This window comes from Pimephales promelas, chromosome 1, assembly GCF_988280905.1.
Source record: "Pimephales promelas chromosome 1, fPimPro1.hap1.1, whole genome shotgun sequence".
Taxonomy (NCBI): domain Eukaryota; kingdom Metazoa; phylum Chordata; class Actinopteri; order Cypriniformes; family Leuciscidae; genus Pimephales; species Pimephales promelas.
The window spans coordinates 28,691,727-28,712,107 of record NC_142769.1 but is presented as its reverse complement, the minus strand read 5'-3'; the positions used below and the strand labels follow the sequence as shown (position 1 = coordinate 28,712,107).

Genomic DNA, 20,381 nt, shown 5'->3' with positions numbered 1-20,381 from the left:
ACATCACCAGCGTCACTGAACGCGGATTGACAACAGAACCGGAAGAGAATACAATGCTGAATAAAGTCGTAGTTTTTGTTATTTTTGGACCAAAATGTATTTTCGATGCTTCAAAACATTCTAACTAACCCACTGATGTCACATGGGCTACTTTGATGATGTCTTTATTTCCTTTCTGGACAAGGACAGTATACCGTACATATATTTTCAATGGAGGAACAGAAAGCTCTCGGACTAAATCTAAAATATCTTAAACTGTGTTTCGAAGATGAATAGAGGTCTTACGGGCTTGGAACAGCATGAGGGTGAGCCATTAATGACATAATTTTCCTTTGGGCGAACTAATCAAAATCATCAAAATTGTAACTTCAGACATCAGAAAAACCAAGGAGTTGTCATGGCTAAACCCCAATCATCTGGTATTTATGACAAGCCCATTAAGTATTTAAGATACATTACGACTTAAAACTGTGGAATGATCTCAGATAAATTCACTTCAAGCTAATGTTCTCTAGAGAGGACGATAAAAAAAATTGCAGGGTGACAGAAGGCGAATCTAAAGAACTGTACACTAAGCATAGAGCAGACAGACCAAAATGACTATGACACGTATCCTGCACACAGCACATGAACTGACCATTTTCACTTACAGGGAAAATGCTTAATCCTTTAAACCGTTCCACACTTTAACTCTGGATAACAGTAAAACACAAAGATGCTAAGCCCCGGCAGCTAAGCGACCATGTAAACAGAGATATCATACGAAAACAAAATTTAAAGCTGAATTTAGGCAATGGCAATATTCTTCAAGAGTGCAACAAACAGCTGGCAAAGGTGATTTATCACCTTTGTATTCACAGCAAAATACTTTTCCTCTATTGCCTCAATTATGCTTTAGCAAATTAAGTCTACTACACATTCAAGTGAGTGTTTTGTATTTTCTTTGCACTTCTTTCTTCGGTACAAAACAAAACATTAAGGAGAATATACCAGCCTCCAAATCCCCCAAAAAGCAGAAACAAAAAAATTCCCTTGGCTTTGAGCTTAAGTAGAACTTAGAAGTTTGTAGAAAATTGATCAAATTGATATGGTAATATGTTTGAAATTTTAAAAATAACAATCATAGAACATAACTTCATAGAATAAGGAATTCATCGGCCCGTTTTTTGGTCAGTGAAAACAGCGGTATACAGATAAGTAAATTGTGTGAAAAATACTGTTTTTTACACGCGAAATATAAACATGTTATATTGCACACTGTAAACACAATCAAAGCTTCAAAAAAAAAAAAACATAAAGAACGGGGCCTTTAAGCATGTTTAATTCAATAACTGTAAAAAAAAAAAATAAATAAAATAAAAAAATAAAAAACTCATTTATAGAAGTGTTATTGACATTATGCCAGATCTGCCATTGTCTGTGATATTTATATACTGTAATATTTATTTGTAAATAGTTGTCCCAGACCCATGTTTAATGATTTAAAGACCTACCCAATCTGGTCAGACATTGTCCAGTCTTCTGAAGACACCATCACTTGGGACTGAATTAAGAATATGTACTGCCACTTTTTCCTTATTACATCTTACTTTGTCTGATCCATAAAGAAATTGTTCGTTACATTGCAGATAAAAATTGATCTGAATGATTCATGAACATATGGCTTTGGAACGTCATGCCGGTGAGTCAATGATGACATTTCTCATTTTTGAATGAACTGTCTATCTAAGCAAATAAATAAATACACATTTACAGAAAGGACAACTCATCAATCATGCCCCTGTGTCATGCTTGCTAAAGACCACTTTAAAGAAGGTCAATAATCTTTTCACCTATAAAGACAACTTTATCAGATCTTGTCTGAGAGCTTTTCCCATTAGCCAGCATGGATTGCCAGGACATCTGCTGAACAAAGACAGTGAAAAGAATCTCACCCTGAACAAAACCTTGAGCCCTGAGGGTCACAAAGCATACGTTGTCAGGCTGCAGACGTGAAGGAAATGTGGTGGGGGATTATGGAGAGCGTAAGCAATAGAGATAGCAAGCAAAAGTGTGACTCACTTGAAAATCGTCATCCAGTGGCTCGTCGATCTGTAGGTCCAAAACTTCATCTTGATATTCATCACAATTCTGGCCTCCTGCGTATTCCAACCCTTCATCCTCTGCTTGGTACTCATCTGCCTCATACTGCCCGGCCTGAGAGAATACCGCTTGGCACCCCTCTGTCTCCTCATAGGCATTTTCAGGACAACCTACGTCTTCATCTTGAAAGTGACCAGAGGTGCCCAAACCCAATGTTGCATTTAAACTCACAGCCGCACCCTGACCACTGGACCAAAGACACAATGACACGTGTTAAGCACTGGACAATAAATGAATGAATTTGTAGATTTGTATGTTGCTTTTGTTACAAGAGCCATTTACTTACCACAATAACTATATTAAAAGACTGGATTAAAGCATGTCACCTACATTTTTTTTATTTTAAACAACTTGTTTTTTATTCATTTGATTAAAACAGAAGGTGTCAAAGTTAGTTCAATGTCATCTCTAATAATGTTATGGATGAACTGCTCTACTGATTTTAGAGCACTGAAGCTTTGCATAAATTATGGGTTGAAGACAATTTTGACCCCAAAATTGAAAAAAGTGAACACCTTAGGTAGTGGTGCATATTAATCTATATTAATTAATGCATCTACACTCAGTATATTAATTATGAGCTAACATTATTCTATACAACAACAATAAAAATAAAAACTTGTAATATAGGCTATTTTGGGCCATACTGCAGACTATTCCACCATTCATCATCATACAAAAATATCAGAACAGATTTAGTAAGTTGCAGTCATGATTTACAACAAACTACATTTCATCAGGTTATATATATATATATATATATATATATATATATATATATATATATATATATAACAGCTTAACATTGGACAGCTTTGTTTACAAACATGTTTTAAAAGGAAACACTTTTGCCAATTAAAAAGTTTATACCCAAAGAAATAAATAGTATTTTGGAAAACATGTTTACGGATGTAAAACGTATGAGTCCTAAAAGTAGAGCTGCAACTTTTTTCAATCGATTAATCTATCAATTATTCTTATTATTAAATTGAATCTAACAGTTATTTTTTTTCCAGTAAACCTATTGTTTATTTTCTAAATAGTTGATTAATCATTTAGTTAATTTACCAATAAATAATAATGCTAACTATGATATGTTGCCTAATCATACTATTTAATACAAAAGATAAGATAAACCACCCTCCGAAATATGCAAAAAAGGGGGCATGGCCATATTTCTGCAGCTTTTTCGGGCTTCCCACGGACGCTGTAGTTCGTCAACAATGGCTAAAATTTGTGTTTGATTGTTTCTGAAAATTACAATGGTAATTTAGCTCTCTGTGCTGTGCATTTTACGGAAGACAACTTCCAGAATCTCCACGAATTCAATGCCGGATTCAACAAGAAACTGAGTAAACTATGTTTTGTGAATAGAAATGGTTGCTCGTGTGGAATTTTTGCAATCAGATAGCAAATTAAATGGTACTTTGAACACTTTGTAAAACTGAAATGGCCTACTAAGTTACACCACAGCATCATGAAAAAAAGAAAACATCCCGCCTGGGTCTCTCCTAATGTTACCCGAATACAATGAGACAATAGTGCAAGTATTTGGACTATTATTGTGATTTTTATTTTTTTATCCATTTGTCAGTACCATTTTTTCAGCTTAATACATCTGTGTTCATTCAGCATTCAGTTGTATACGATCTGCTGTGGGTGCGAGGCTGTGAGACGTGCGGCTTAAACGTACTCTCTGCAACTGCTTACAAAGAATTTAACACTGTTGTTAGTTTTTTAAAATATCTAATAGATAAACTCCTACCTCGATTGGATTCATTTATTTAAAGGGGGGGGCTTTACTGCTTTTTTTCTTTGAATGACTGTGTTTATGGGGTGCAATATAACATGTCTTCATGGTTTTTTTAAGCCTTATTATTAATAAAATTCTTCTTTATTGTAAGCCGCTTTCTCCTCGGTCATTTCAACGACTGGTTGACTTCCTGATGAAACCACTCACTCAGAAACAGGCAGTGGGCTCAGATTGGTTAGTTTGGGCCAGTGTGTTATATTAGCTAAACTGCGTAGTGCACGTTGTCCCGAAACTTCACACCTATTACCTTTACAGGTGAATGTAAAATGTAAATAATGGTGTCGATACTGCCATATCAGTTTGAGCCAGAATGAGAACCAGAAAGCAGCAATGAAGAGAGTCAAGGCAGAACCTCCCCAAACTGCTCTTACAAAACATTTCTGAATGGTACATTTTTTGTTATTATTATTCTATTTCACTATTTTTATACAAGAAATTTGATATGCTGTTACTTGAAAATGCTACTGCTGCTTGCTAGCTTTTGAGATACTGTTTTCTCCTGATTAAACATTTAATATAACTGACTGAGTAATAAAAAAGTTATTGTTTTATCAATATAACTTTAGATAGGGCTTAATATTTTTGCAATAACGGCTGATTTTCAGCATGCCTGAGAGTCATCAGGGTCATCATTAGGATGAGCATGAACAGCACAACGAATTGACGCATTCCTCGCAAAACAACTAATTTACGCAATTGATTACATTGGTCATTCCAGTCTTATAAACAAGCCATTTTAGACTATATGTAGCACAGGACACACCAATACTCTCTCATATGACTATTGTCTTGCAAACATTAAAAGCAATATAAATAGTAAAAGCAATTCTGAATACACTAACTAAAAAAAAAAAATCATCGCAGTATTAGGGGCTTTTCCGAGTCTTGTAAAAAAAAAAAACATCCAAGCTGCATTTGAAAAAATACAAAATGACCTCAATAAAGTAATTAAAAATAGCTAAACATTGTCATTTAAAAATGGATGGATTTTTGCAATGCCTAGGATTTTATTGTATTGTTGGAGTACCTCATATTTTGGTCCTCATCATCACTTTGCAAGAGGTCATCATTTAGCTCCTCATCTGACAGCTCTGAGGGGTTCTGAGGGTGGACAAAAAGAAAAATCATATGTTCAATCTACTTGACTTATGATATAGTGTAGAGGTGAGAGAAACAGGCAATGATGAAAAACACTTTACCTTTTTGGATGACAGCCAATCTTCTTCAAGTAAGTCTCCCTCCAAATCACTGTGAATTGATGGGAAAAAAATGCTCTATTCAGAATGAATCTCTTTGAATTGCCTGATTTCAGCAGAGCAACGCAAGATATTAAAGCAACAACTTCATCGGCTTTGCAAACACCACACCTAACAGCAACCAATGAATTAATCTATATATACCTGGTTTTAGACCACAATAATTTATTGGTATGGTATAGAGTATTCTTTTATGGCAAGTTCATCTTGGGAATGGCAGATAAAAGTCCTTCACAGTGGCCAGAGGGATTTTAAGCCATTCCTTGGTTTAAGTGACCAGGTCACAATGTGATGCTGGTGGAGAAAAATACAGTCCTCCAAAATACCCCCAAAGTGGCTCAAAATATTCAACTTCACTTTCATGTTCATCAAACCATTCGGTCACAAGTCTTGATTTGTGTATTGGTGATTTATCATGCTGATACACGGCAGGGTACAATGTTTGAACCATGGTCCTCCAGAATGCTTCAGTAGTCCTTGGCAGTGATGCGCCCATCAAGCACAGTAGGGAATGCAATGAGATTGCGATCCAAACCATCACTGATCCACCCCTGTCTGGGTGTTAAGGCTCTCTGGGGCTTCTCCACACTGTAAATCCCACAGTTGTGAGGAAGACAGTGAAGGTGGACTCATCTGAGAACAACACACTTCACATCCACAGCCAAAGATGTGCACTGCTGGCACCAATGAAACCGACATTTGGCATTAACTAAAGAATTGGCTATAGCAGCTGGACCGGTTTTAGTGGAAACCGGAGAGTCGAGGTGCACATTTAATTGTGGTTTTTTTTTTGGATACAATCGAAATTAGTACCTGGGGCCTCATTTATAACCATTGCGTAAGCACAAAACAGGCCCTGAAAGAGGCGTACGCCAATTTCAATACATACATTTTCATTTATAAAAACAAACTTGACAGGAAAATTTGTGCATTTGCACGCAAACTCTGACCCATGATTCGTACAAACGTTTTGTAGACAGAGCAGTTTGGCCACACCGATGGTGAGCTGGAGTTAAATGTCTTTTTGGTCATTTTTAGACCAAAATCTAAAGCAAATTATTCATAGCCTATAGAGAAAGATAATACAAATATAATTTCACTCACCAAGCCGTCACTTGAACAAATATTCATCCCTTCTTTAATATCAGTGTGTTAGGCTATATATATATGCGTCAGTTTCATTAAATGGCCCATCAAACGGCAGATGAAGTAAAACTGTGATTTAAGTCCTAATCATAAATACAGTGCATGTTTAAAACAGATTCTCTTTTACTCATCTTTTTCTTTCTGCATTATAGAAAACGTGCAGAGCAAAACTGAGCCAGCAATGGGACAGTGATTTAGACTTACCTCTCCAAGTCGTCATCATCTTCTCCTCTACGTCTTCTTGACCTTTCAGCACCAGGCTTATCGTATTCATCAAAGTCATCATCTACATACAGACAAGAGAATGATGCACATTCATCTTTTATTTTTATCATATACATAACATTAAATTTCATGTGTAATGTGCATAATAATAATAGTACATACTACTCAGGCCTTGCACATAATAATAACATCTCAAAGTCTTGTGCTTGAAATCTTAGGTTTGTTCATTGAAGGAAATATACAAGTCTTTGAAGAATGACTATAATCTAAAGTTAACTGAAATGTTATATTTTGTGCTTAATTATTCACTCACACTCTTGTCTTTCCAAACCAGTATGACTTACTTTCTTCTGCAGAACAGAAGAATATTTCAAATGTTGGTGACCACAGACTACCATTATATAGTTAAACGCAAAGATATTTCTTAAAGGTGGAGTGTGTATTTTTAGCAACACCTAGCGGTTCGGTGCACATTGCTCACCCCTCCCTTTCGAAGAAGCTACGGTGGCTAAAACAGCCAGACAAACAGACAAACATATCATCGTCTGAGACAGCAGAGAATAGCCAGAGTAAGCCAAGAGTGTGTAACATTGTCACTGTTTCTGTACCACAGTCCATTATCAACCACATCATGGACAAAGTTCACAAAGCCATAGTCAGGTGAGGACCAAGGGTCTTAATATATAATATAATAATAGTAATCAGCTGATTGTCTCACAAATGTAACCAGCAATTTTCTCCCCCAAAATACAACGAGGGAGAAGAACCACATGAAACTATGCAACTATATATATATATATATTTTTTTTTTTTAACAGGGTAGTAAAAGTTTAGCTGGCTAAATATGAGCTGTTAAGTGGCTGAGCTGGGTAAAGCTTTGTTTAAACTGGATGCGTTCGCATGAGCCCAAAGTTGCGCATGGAAAAATGACATGATTGTAATATGTAACAGCACGTGCGCCTCTGCATCCCCTAGAGACCATTTACTACACACAATAGTCTTTTCTTCTCTGATTTTGAAAACTCTTCGCGATCGACTTAAATGCTTCCAAGATCGACGGGTTGGTGATTCCTGTAACATACTGTTTTACGGTCAATGACAAGAGTCCTAATCAGCTGTCTAACGAACGTAACCAGCACATTTATCCCCACATAGCAAAGCCATAACACAGCGAGGGAGAAGAACTAAGTTGCATTAAATAATCCAACTACATATTTTACACCACTGACAAGGGAAAGGTCACTACTCAAGGTGTTTATGGCTTATGTTTCTGCTGCTTCTCTTTCAAGGTAGTGACGAAATGCACTCTGTAGTGCTGTTTGTTCACTGTCGGCTGTGGTACAAACCTGACATCACAATACGTCAACCTTCATAGAAGGAGTCCCAGTGGTTATGTAGATATAAATGTCTCATTCTAAGGTAATAAAAACATTATGGTTTATTAAGTAGGTTCTTTATACACCACTGACAACATATGGATGTCATATTGCATTTCTGTTAACAAATACACATTGCACCTTTAGGAGATCATCTTTTGGTTCCACAGAATAAAGTAAGCCATACAAGTTTGAAACGACATTTTATAAAGTAGTAGTAACAACTCTTTATCAGACAATCAGCTCATTATTCCAAAAACCTTTCAAAACGTAACCATTACAAATGTTATTTGGAAGAAGCCATTGCAAGATTGCAGTTATTAGGATATTTACATTCTAATGTACAGTATATTTGTTCACACAGAGTTACTGTATGAAATTGAAGTTGCAATAGTCTTCTATTTCCTATTGGGACATATCAGAGCTTCTCGTACAAGAAAAAAAATGCAAGGCAGAACGTGATATTATCCATCAGGAATTGATTAGATTGTAATTGTTTGCTATTGCTGTGATCTCATGTGAGTGACAGGTTTTCCAACCTTCACACCAGGATACACATAAGGGAAGTTAATTTGATTAAAGAGTAAAAGGGCACATTCATTTACAAAGTAAATAGGAAAAAAAGATGTGCATACATAAATCAATTATAATAAGTAATGCAATACAAAAAATAAATATCAATAAATGTTGATTTCATGGTGACTTTTAAAGCAGCACATTTTCCTATGTGTATATAACCCAAATCAAGTATTGAAAAAGAAAATAGCATTTAAATCGTATTTGCATCTGTGCAGATGGCAGTGGTATTGTATGATTGACAAGTTGGTGAGATCACTAAAATCACTCACTAACTGATAGAAAAACAACATGAACTTCTTTCTATAATAAATTATTACAATACACACTTGATATACAACCACGCCTATATTTAAAATATCAACACATAGGAGTGAAATAAACAGTCCAGTTGTGATCAAATACTTGATTTTCTCAAAACGCATAATTTGTATCTTACAGCACGGTTAAAAACAACAGTTCCGCTGTCTGTCGAGACTGCACTAGAAATGCTTACGTAACTAATTTAAACACAACCTAATTGTACTTTTCACGAACAATTCTTCAACCACCATCACCACGATTCAAAATAATTAACTTAAGTTATCCGTAGAATTTTTTTTGCATAAATAACGTTAAACACAGGAAACGCATTCATTGTAACACTACAGCTAGCTATTTAGCAACCTCAAATTAATAGAAATGTGTAACTTAATGCACGTCTGCTCATGACCCACGACCATCAATATGACACATCGTAGCAATAAAAACAGCTTAACAAATAGTCGTGGCATAAAAGTAAACTGAACTCAATCTATAAACAAATAGCAGATCTTAGAAGCTCGTCAAATTATGGAACAAAAGCAGCTAGCTCGTTACCGCTAGCTAGAAGCTAAAGTGTAAATTAATATGACATATATATCATACCCCCAACATTGGTCGCCATAACCCAAGACAGTATGTTATCTTGGAGACTCTGGTATCTCTATAACGTCGATGAGTGCATTGAAACTGGTTTAAGTGCAGCGCTTCAGGCCGATAGCTTAGCGTGAAATCTCCTCAGTCTGAGCCCTGAAAACATCTGCACAAGAATCATGGCGACCAGACTGAGCCGCGCTGCATCATGGGTATGAAACTGCAATGAGGGGAAATGCCAACCATAGAAAGCATTTATTATGGATATCTATATGGTGCCGACGGTTCAGAAAGACTAGCCTGACGTATTTTAGTTTTAACTTTTCAATGAAAGTGGAGATTAAAATGGCGCGATATAAACCAATTATGGCTATTTACATTGACGGCTTTATTCAGAAATGCATCCCTTAAATTCTGCCTCAATACCATAGACTGTAAAAATACTCAATCTTATTGATTGATGGGTGTTTAGATATTTCTTGTGTGCAATCTTGTCACGCCCACTGAAGCCCAGAGCAGAGCAGGTTATGTTCATGAAGTAGGTTGTAGGTTACACACCCTGTAAGTTAGGCTACCTCTGTTTTTTGGAACCGAAAGTTGAGGTTATAACCTGCTTTCTGTAATACTCTCCTGGAACAGTGTAAATATGAGGATGGCGTCAATTTCAAACCAATTGGAGCCCCGATTCAGACCCTGACAATGTTAACGAACAATATTATGATTGTGCAGAGTGGATTTCATGCACAGACTTTGCAAGCAAGGATTTTACAGAATGTTCTAGAGTGGTATGTTTTTTTGTGTGTGTTTTTTTCATCATTTATTCATGATATTTGTTGTAAAACTAAGGTAATACAAAGAGTAATCAATTACAAAACCACGGTTAGTTTTCCCAAGAAGCGGTGAACCGTCTTACAAAAGCTACAGAAAACAAACTGTTCTCCATATAATGTGCTACGAACAGATACACGTTGGGGTTATAATGTTCAGGAATGGTTTTTAAAATCAGCCTTAGGAAGGTCAAATGAGTCTTTGAAATGTTGTGTAAAAAAAAACAGTGTGTCTTTGTTATTTGCAACAACACTGTCTTCTCTAACGCAGCTCAACCAGGCCTTGTGGCCTTGTCCCCTTTTTACTTATTCCATGGGCGGAGATCATTTAAATGCTTAACATTGTAACTTTATAAGATCCAAAAAAAATTGCGTTGTAGTTCAATGGATTCTGTTAAATAAAATCTCCGTTTGGAATGGACTTTGAGCTTTGTAACCTTGCAGATCTTGTTCTCTTACGAGAGGTTCTCTCGTATTGCGTAAGTTAGCTTACGCTATGGGAAAGATTAATCTTTTTGAGATATTGAAGCCAAAAAATTATCCTTCATTTTGTATTCATTGTCAAAGCAGTGCAGCAGCTAGCAGACCTAGAGCAGGCTGTCTAGCGTGGTTATAGGCTGCCCTGCGGGAACTGCAGCAGCCTACCACTTAGCCCGACATGACGTCACGTCTAATGAAGGGCGCTCGTGCCTTCACTGTGTTATAGCCCACCAGGATGGGCATAGCTTAGCGTATAAGCAGGTTTTGGAGGCTATTTCTCTGATTTTCATCTCTTCAGTGAAGCTCTCCGAATTGCTGGATCTAGAGAGAAGCCGCCATCGAGGAAGCGAAAAAGCCAGCTTAGGACACCACCTGAAGAAGCCAGCCGTCTTCCCCACCTTCAGCCGTCCGTGTGAGCTACGCTATCCGTCGAAGTATCCTTTTTCCTTGCAAAACTTCTGTCTAAAAGAGCAGCGAGCGTCTTTTTTAAGATGCCTCGCACTTCTGCGGCTCGTGCAGACTGCAGAGCCCCGCTGAGTTGATGGGCCTCCTATCTCAGGCCGTTGACGACTCGGGCTCGAGTGGTCTTCGCCGAAGGAACCCCCACCGAACAGACTCGACGGCAGCTTTCTTCAGAGTCACTTGCCGTCAAGCTCCCGCAACCAGGGCCAACCCGTTTCTGCCTGAACTCCACATGGAACTGGCTCGTCATGGAATGCACCAATCTCCTCGAGGCTTCACTCCCAATTCTCCCTGTCGCTCTCCCAAGTGGACAGTCACAGCACCACCGAGAAAGGATACACTGACTGGATGAAGCCCTCAGACCCATCTTAGATCTGAGACATTTGAACAAAGTGCTTATGACCAGGAAAATCCTTGCGCACATTCGTCCGAGGGATTGGTAAAGAACTGCTATCTCACAGAACTGTGCTCCTCAGACACCCGAAGATTCTCTGTTCGTTTTGGCTCCTCTATGTCCTCTGTTGCTCACCTTCGATGGGGGCTCCCTCAGGGCTCAATCCTGGCCCCTACGCTGTTTTCCCTCTATATGATCCCTTTGGGTTCTATATTTAAAAAATATGTGTCGTTTCACAGCTATGCAGACGACATTCAGATTTATGTGCCTATTAAACGGGCAGGGAAAACTTCATTCGAGCACCTTAAGGCGTGCTTAGATGAAATAAAGAGGTGGATGTCTGTAAACTTCCTAAAATTAAATGAAAATAAAACGGAACTTATACTCTTTGGTCCCTCTAAAAGTAGTTTTAACCACCTCCCTGAAGCATATACATTTTCTTTGCCAGTAAGTACCTGTGTGAAGAATCTTGGTGTTTCAGTAGATAGTCTCTTGAAAATGGATAAGCAAGTAAACTCTGTTTTCAGATCGTGTTTTTTCAATTTGCGTATGCTGACTAAAGTTCAGCCTTTTCTATGTCCCCAAGCTTTTGAATGGGTGATGCATGCTTTTCTGTCATCTCGACTGGACTATTGTAATTCTTTATATTATGGAATTAATTCAACTACTCTATCATGTCTTCAAATATTCCAAAATGCTGCAGCGAGATTTTTAAAAGGCATTCGTAAACGGGAACATATTACCCCGATTTTAGCATCCCTTCACTGGTTGCCGGTTCGCTTTAGGGTAGATTTTAAAATTCTTTTATTTGTTTACAAGTGCCTAAACGACCTAGCTCCCCTCTATCTATCTGAGCTCTTAGAGCAATATAATCCCTCCAGAGATCTTAGGTCAGGTACACAGAAACTTTTAGCCATACGACGGTACAGGTTAAAACACAGAGGTCATCGTGCTTTTGCCATTGCGGGCGCGACATTATGGAATAGCTTGCCTATTCAGGTTCGTTCCGCACCTCATCTGTCAGTTTTCAAGTCACGCTTGAAAACACACTTTTATTCTATTGCTTTTAATAACGTGTAATTTGTATTTTAATGTTTTCTGCTCTGTCTGTTGTGTGATATTATATTCCTTTGTAAAGCACATTGGTCAGCTTGTCTGTATAAATGGTGCTATATAAATAAATTTTGACCTTGACCTTGACCTGGAAAGCGTGGGTCTCACAGTCAACTGGATCTAGAGCTCATTACTGCTCAGTCAGTCAATTTCATTTCTAGGAATAGAACTTGACTCTGTCTGTGGCCATAATGGCTCATTTATTGACACAGCGCGCACACCGTGTTCGACATCTAGCCGCGTCTTTCCAGAAGGGGAGCATCATCCCTCTCAAGACATTCCAGAGGGTCCTGGGCTGTATGGCCGCAGCTGCGGTAGTGCTTCAGCTGGGTTTACTGCGCATGCGCCCACTTCAACGCTGGCTGAATGCTCGAGCGTCTCGCCGAGTTTGGGCCTCTGGCTGCGAATGAGTCAGAGTGACTCAGACCTGCATTACGGCTCTGCAGCCCTGGTTATCGGCCGACTGGTATCAGTGGGGTGTGATGATGGGAGCTGTCTCATATCGGAAGGTAATCTCGACAAATGCATCCAACTCAGGTTTTGACACTCTCTTCGAGGGCAAACCAGCCTTTGGACTGTGGTCAGACCAGGAGAAGCTCCTTCACATAAACTGTTTGGAAATGATGGCGGTCGAGAACGAGCTGAAGCGCTTCCTCCCGTTCATTTAGTACCATCATGTTCTAGTCTGTTCAAACAACTTGTTAGTGGTGTTCAACGTGAAACCTCAGGGCGATGTCCGAACCAGGAACCTCCGCGATCTAACAGATCGCCAACTCACGTGGTCTCAGCATCACCTGCGCTCGCTGAAAGCTGCGCATGTGCCAGGCCACCTGAACAACGGCCCAGACAAATTATCCAGGGACAACATTCCCCCAGGGGAATGATAGTGAAAGCAATGTTAACATCCTCTGCCCAGTCAGGAAGCTGAGGGTTTACACTGCACGCTCCGCCCTTTTCCGGCGCACGGAGCAGCTTCTCCCTTTGTTCGGTGGGCGCACCAAGGGTCTCACCGCCTCGAAAACAAAGCCTGTCCAGATGTGAACGCTATAGCAGCCGCTTAGGCGTCAAAAAGTCTGCAATGCCCTTTGGGCATCAGGGCTCATTCCACTAGAGGCATGGCCTCATCGTGAGCATGATTCACGACATATGTGTGACGGCGGGCTGGGCTAGACAGCCTGCTCTAGGTTTGCTAGTTGCTGAACTGCGTTGACAATAAATACAAAATGAAGGATAATTTTTTGACTTCAGTATCTCGAAACGATTACTCTTTCCCATAGCATGAGCTAACTTACGCAATACTCGTTCCCTCTTCTAGAGAGAACCGAGGTTACAATAGGTAACCGATACATTTTATGCTCAAACAGCAGCATTACACAATAACTAAAGTTGAATAAGTGGAAAACCAAAATAGGACCCCTTTAATATCAATGCCATTGTTTTGTCTCAAGATGCACACCAGTAATGTCCTAATTTCTAAAACCTACTCCTGGCTTATTCTAAGCCCTGTCTGTGAAACTGGGCCATAATGTATTATTTGCAAGGTATAGGTATACCAATTCAAAAGACATAATTTATTAAATAAGTATTATCAAACAAACATATTCAACAGCATATTTAGCAAACCCAAAAAGCCAACTCGCTGCAAGACCACGCCGAAAGCTGTGACTGTGTGTTAGAAATCAGGAATGGTGAGAGAACATTGTGCTTGGTATGTTTTTCATCTTCAAACCAAACTTCATCTGGCAAAGTTTAAATCCCACCTGGCTAGCACGCTTCCCATAATGTCCACACAATAGGTCAGTAGGTTGAAAGACAGTTTTTTTGTGGCTGTTTGAACACACGAGTGTCTACAATACGAAAGCAATCCGGTCGAATGTGTTTTCGTCTACCTCTGGAAGTGGTCGTAAGTGGACAAGCTCAAAACTTTTTAGACCCTGTTTAACACCTGTACTTAGCGTATCCATATGATTCAATCGACCAAAACACATCTTAAGAACAGGTGTAAACAGGGCCATTTTGCTCCTCTCTTCACTCCACAGATTTCATGCCTCGTCTTCCTTTCTGCTCTCTCTCTTTCCTTTCTTCCATCTCTGACTTGAATTTCCTCCTTACAAGAAAACTATTCTTTGCATTTTTTCCCTTGTTAACTGTAACAGGCAAAAAAAGAAAAAGAAAAAAAGACTTGTCACAATAATATTTGTTTACATTCAGTGAGCAAACTTATAATAAATTAAAATCTTACCAGAATTTAATTACCAGTGTATCTTTAATTAAAGATACATTGTTTGCTCTGAAAGTGAACAAAGTGAATCCATTGAGCACAGTAACAAAAAATAAAAACCTCTTTAAAATTGTGCATAGAATACTTCAGAAAGGATCAGTGCAATTTATGTGAGAAAATATGGTGTACAAGTAACTGTATTTCATAGTTCGCTATGTATTTAATGAACTAAATTGTTCCAATAAAGTGGGAATTAATTTTTCATAATGATTTTTGTTTCTTAAAGAACCTTGACAACAGCAGAATCGTGTTTTTGTTGTCAATTACTCAAACATGAGTATTAGACATATTTACCATAATGTTTCTACATGTTTTTATGTCAAATTAAATATTCAAATGTAGCCTGCAGTTGGACATTGGGAAGAATAAAAAAAAAATGGTGCAGATTATTTTAACAAATTTGAGAGTGACGAGTCTCACTGAATGCATGCATTATACTCTTTCATAGTCTATAAAAAAACAGAAATATAAAGAAAAAGTTACAATTGATCCTACTCAACTCTCTTTTTAATATAGGCCTACTGAAACTATAGCTGGAACTATAGCTAAAATATTTGCTAGTGAACAGTGTTTCAATGGTTGTTCTTTCATCAGTCAGTATATTAAGATCAAACAATAAAGTGTTTAAAAAACACAAAGATAATTTTATCTGCTTATAGCCAATTTCTAATTTGGTATTATGAAATGAGTATGCCCAGCAATACTGTTATAATGTTATTAACTATTTATATTTTTACTTAGTTTCTCTTAAAATAAAATTCCCCTATCCAAACTGGATGCATTATTTTCAAACGTAGTCTTTTTTATTAAAAATGTTATCCTTTTGAAATTATAAAAGCTATATGGTCGCGTGCAGAGTAGCTAACAAATGTTATTATGCCGTTTGCTTTTAACAAAAAGATTCAATGTGCACTACATGCATATAGCAACAATGTCTGCGTGATAAACCTAATTCACCCCCCACCTCCAATCACACTTTGACTGCGTTTCCTAAAGATTATTTTCTCTCTGCATCCATCCGGGGAGTCATTCAGAGGTTATCATTTTTTGGGCTGTTGTTATTGGATATCATGCTCAAATTCGGGACGCCATTGGTCTGGTGCTTGTCAGTCTGTGGCGCGCCGACGCTCGTGAACGCGCTGCGCAGGCACAGTGCACGACACGTAAGTGGCCAGAGAGTGTCTGGAGTCTGTCTGAAACTGATAAAAATGGTGATGGAGTTTATCCAGAGTCTCGCTCATAGTCATTAGAAAAACAAAGGGAGACAGAGCGGAATTTTACAATCATCCAACACTCTAGTCATTTCGTAGCTTGAAAATTAGATTCTATTATAGCGCATTTCAAAGTTTTATTCCATGTTTTTTCACCAGACAGTTCATTAATTCACAGGTAAGATGATCGTGGCGGGGCGCAAATCTTTGTGTCTAATGCAGTCTGCCGTTGTTATGGTGGTTGTGTTGTTCTCGAATATATTAGCTAGTAGCCTACTTAACTGTATGCGATGTTGCTTAACCATAGCAAACAAAACGACGCATGTAAACCGCTGATCGAATGCAGGGTGGTCATTTTAATGTGATTACATGTTACCGCATGTCGTTCGGCGGGATGAAGTAAGAGTTTATCGCGATCATCTCTTCAGACAGATGACGCACCTGTGCTCACGTGAGCACGGTTTCTCATTAACCCCATGAACTCGAGATACCGAAACAGTGTGAATATCAGCGTGCAGCTATGCGCAAAGTCATCTGCTGTTTATCCGCAATTTAAGGTCCGTCTGTGTGTGTGAAGTTTCCGCTTTCGCTGGAGGACTGAGTTGCGTTTAGACTGTTTTCCTAGTGCAAACAAAATGTTGGCTATTTCAGGTAAAGTGCTGGTTAGTCTAGCGACATTACGTAGGCTAGACATAAAAGATAGGCTATTTGGCAAAACTATATATATAAAAAAAACGCCAAAAGCTCTTTACGCGTTTCAGTGTCTGATTCATACGATGGCGCTAACTTGTTTTCTGGTCATGATATCTCCGGCGGTCACAGTTCGCATATGGTGTCCGTGTCAGTACAGTTCTGTTGCGCGCTCGGATGGTATCGTCCAAAAATGGTTCGTTCCCCAATATCGAATATAGCCTATTACACAAAAGTTAACTAATTCTATGAATTTGTCTGTTTATCATAACAGTCCCTACATATATACAAAATACAAAACGTTGACTTTATCCACTCGATAAAAATACAGGGAAGAAGGAGGCTACGTTTTTGTTTTTTGTTTTTTTTGTTGAGTTCAAACACAGTTAAAAACGGACATAATTTACAATCATTTTTGTGGATTTTAATAGTATCATCATATAGTTGGGTGAAGTGAACAGAATACTGGCATAAATTCAGACAAAAAATTGAGTACGGAAAATTTACTTTTATTTGACTGAAAGGTTGACACTTTTTACTCAGGAATTTTTATCAAGTTTCATGAATGTTAAGTTGGGGCAAGTTGTTACGTTTTGAAAATGTTACAAATTTATAAATAGCCATAGCCTTTTTGTTAACTAGAACAATGTTTTGCGATTTTTGTTTGTTAACATGTTAATGTTACGTGTTTGCTGTTAAATTCTTTTTTTTATTATTATTATTTTGTTGAACAGTCAGTAATAGGTCACCACAAAAGGGCAATGTGTGTTAATGAACTGCATTTTTTTTCACCGGCAAATGTTAAAAATATTCTATATCTTGTTGTGTGGCAAAGACTTTAAGTTATTGACTGCAGAAAATAATGAGAAATATTCAGTGTAGTAAAAAGGTTCCCCTTTATTTACTATTTAATGAGGTTGTTTATAACTATAGGCATTTTCTTAATTAGGCTTTTTTAAATCCTATTTCGATTATATTTTTTGTGATACCATATTATGTCTTGCTGTATGAAGGTATAAATTGATTCTGGCATTATTTTGTCTTTATCATGAATGTCAATCAAAATGTGTCAGGATTCATCTGTGGCATGCAGACCAAAACATTTCAGATATGCTAACGGACTTCCATGCAGATCCTTGCAGATTAGTCATTTCTTAACTTAACTTTGTATTTACTGGTCTGAAGTTTTTTGAGTGTTAGAATAGGTCTGCTTTCTTTCATAAATTGTGCTAAATCTGCCCTTTTTGACCGATTGTTCATATTGGTCCAGATTTGAAAAAAGGCACGAATCTGTTGCCCATTTGGCTTTGTTTTGCATGTTCATGCATTCATAGTTTTAAAGCAGATAGAGACATCTCTGTTTGATATTGTTATAAATAAAACAGTCATAGGACTCAGATTTTCAGTCATAATCAAAACAAGATGGCTGCTTCACAGGAGGCACAAGGATATACATTGGTAGCTATAGTGGTCCCTCCTTTATATCATGTTTTGAGTGCGTGTAAAGTGTCTCAGCGAGAGACATTCACTGGATGGTATCATGCCCCATCCCAGAGGTGTTGTGAAATTAAAATAAAATAAAAAAATATCTAAGCTATATATATATATATATATATATATATATATTACAAATTATAATAAATTGAATAGACATAAATGTATATTTAAAAAAATCCTTGTCTTCCCTTCACTGGTGCATATGATATGTAATTATTATTAATTATATTTAAGCACAAAGAAATAACAAGTAAAAAATAAAATAAGTAGACCTCATCGTTGAAGGTCACACAAGGTTATGGTGTAAATTGTGTAATTCTTTTTGTAGTAGATCTGGGGTTTTATAAGATCTGTTTGCATATGACGCAATGATTAAAAAAATACTTTAAATGAGACAATAGGAAATATATATTTAGAATTTTAAGAGTCTTATTTTGCAATGTCTCATATGATAATGATTAACAGAAAGTAAGGGTTCCATTCAAAAATCTTAGTAACTAATTACAGAATAAATTTTAGACCTACTGTGCTGTGAACGCTTATCTTAGATACAATTTGCTAAAATAACATGCAAGTTTATGTAGATTTTTGTATTTTGCAGTATGTTGGCAAAATACTAATGATATTAAGCACTTAATTATTCCTATTTTAAACAGTAATTTTGCAAATAAGCTTTCGCGTTTATGCTTTTTTTTTGTTATTGGTATCTGTTATTCCGTATTTTTTAAATGGAGTAGCCTATATTAAATTGAGGCACATGGTTAATTTCGAATAGGCGTGGCTCACTATGAGACTCTTAAAGAAATTTGGTTAAGTCTGTTGGTTAAGAATTTTTGTTGCCTTCAGCGCTCACTGATTTACAGATATACTTTTTGCCAATTTGAGCAGATTAGCACATACGTGTTCATTTTGATGCTTTCATTAATGTAATGTTTGATGGTATTATAAATGCGCCGCTGCACACTTCTGAATATCAGTTCACCTTAAAGGCCTATCTGTGTCCAAGTAGGCTACAGCATGTCATGGTTCAACTGATCAAGCTGTGTGTGTAAGTCTGTTGGTTTAGCTCGCAGGACCGTAAAAAACATTTGGTGTATGTTTTTGAAAATGAAAAAAAAATTTGTCCACATCAACAACATGTTGATGGAATTTTGTTCTTATTTTATTAGTATATATTTCAAGTATTATCAGATGTTTTATCCTTCCACAATGATCTAAATTATTTTAGCCATCTGATATGATTTCATGTTTACTGAACATGATAAAAATAGCGAGGTTTTTAAATTGAATGTGGATTAAAAATGTATGTAATTGTGATAATATGTGTAAAGAAATCTAAACATAATTATGACACGTCAGGTCGGTCAATTGAAGTGGATAGATAGATAGATAGATAGATAGATAGATAGATAGATAGATAGATAGATAGATAGATAGATAGATAGATATTGACTTATTTATTAACTTTTCTTAATTTGAATTCTTTGTGTTTGGGCTTTCTTTACAGGCAGGAAGATTGAGCTACACTGAAAGGTGATACCGATGTTCTGGAGTTGAGCTGCCGTGCTGACGGTAGGTTTAAAAGGGCATTTCCCACCCAGTACTCTGTGAAGCACATTTGGGCATGTCATGGAGAGAGAGGTGGAACGGCAGGAATGCAGAGATGTGTGCAAAGGTGCGATTATGAAAGCCTGCAGGCTGATGAGTGTGCATCTGAGAGGCTAATGCTAACCGAAACGAGTCTCTATTTTTCTTTGTCAGATGTGACGTTTGAAATGTTGCTGAGTAATCGCACTTTCAGCTTGGCACACCAATCATTTCCAGTACTCGCTTCTCATACAAATTTCTTACTGATTTCTTCATTGAACATAATGATTAGACGGGTTGATTAATGGACAGGTAAAAAAAAAACAGTCTGGTATAGAAACAGCTTCGAGTTTAAATGTGAAGGTTACAGGGAGAGTCTTTACAATAGTATTTTTGTGGCTTCATCTGGAT

General features: G+C 37.4%; 1 protein-coding gene and 1 long non-coding RNA gene across 5 annotated transcripts in view; one reads left to right on the top strand and one right to left on the bottom strand.

Moving 5' to 3' along the window:
* rbm33a (RNA binding motif protein 33a) overlaps positions 1 to 9,626 on the bottom strand; it is a 44,345-nt gene extending 34,719 nt beyond the window's left edge. For all 4 annotated transcript variants that reach the window (XM_039688545.2, XM_039688547.2, XM_039688546.2 and 1 more), the window contains exons 1-5: positions 9,441 to 9,626; positions 6,562 to 6,643; positions 5,155 to 5,203; positions 4,983 to 5,056; positions 2,062 to 2,329 (exon numbers count right to left, since the gene is read on the bottom strand). In XM_039688545.2, the coding sequence (XP_039544479.2) occupies positions 2,062 to 2,329; positions 4,983 to 5,056; positions 5,155 to 5,203; positions 6,562 to 6,643; positions 9,441 to 9,459 (492 nt within the window). In that variant the 5' untranslated portion in view covers positions 9,460 to 9,626. The remainder of the gene's footprint in view (positions 1 to 2,061; positions 2,330 to 4,982; positions 5,057 to 5,154; positions 5,204 to 6,561; positions 6,644 to 9,440) is intronic.
* A 6,528-nt stretch (positions 9,627 to 16,154) lies between these two features.
* Positions 16,155 to 20,381, top strand: part of LOC120491047 (uncharacterized) — a 37,915-nt gene continuing 33,688 nt past the window's right edge. Inside the window, exons 1-2 of the long non-coding RNA XR_005625184.2 lie at positions 16,155 to 16,374; positions 19,891 to 19,955. This is a non-coding gene — a long non-coding RNA (uncharacterized LOC120491047). The remainder of the gene's footprint in view (positions 16,375 to 19,890; positions 19,956 to 20,381) is intronic.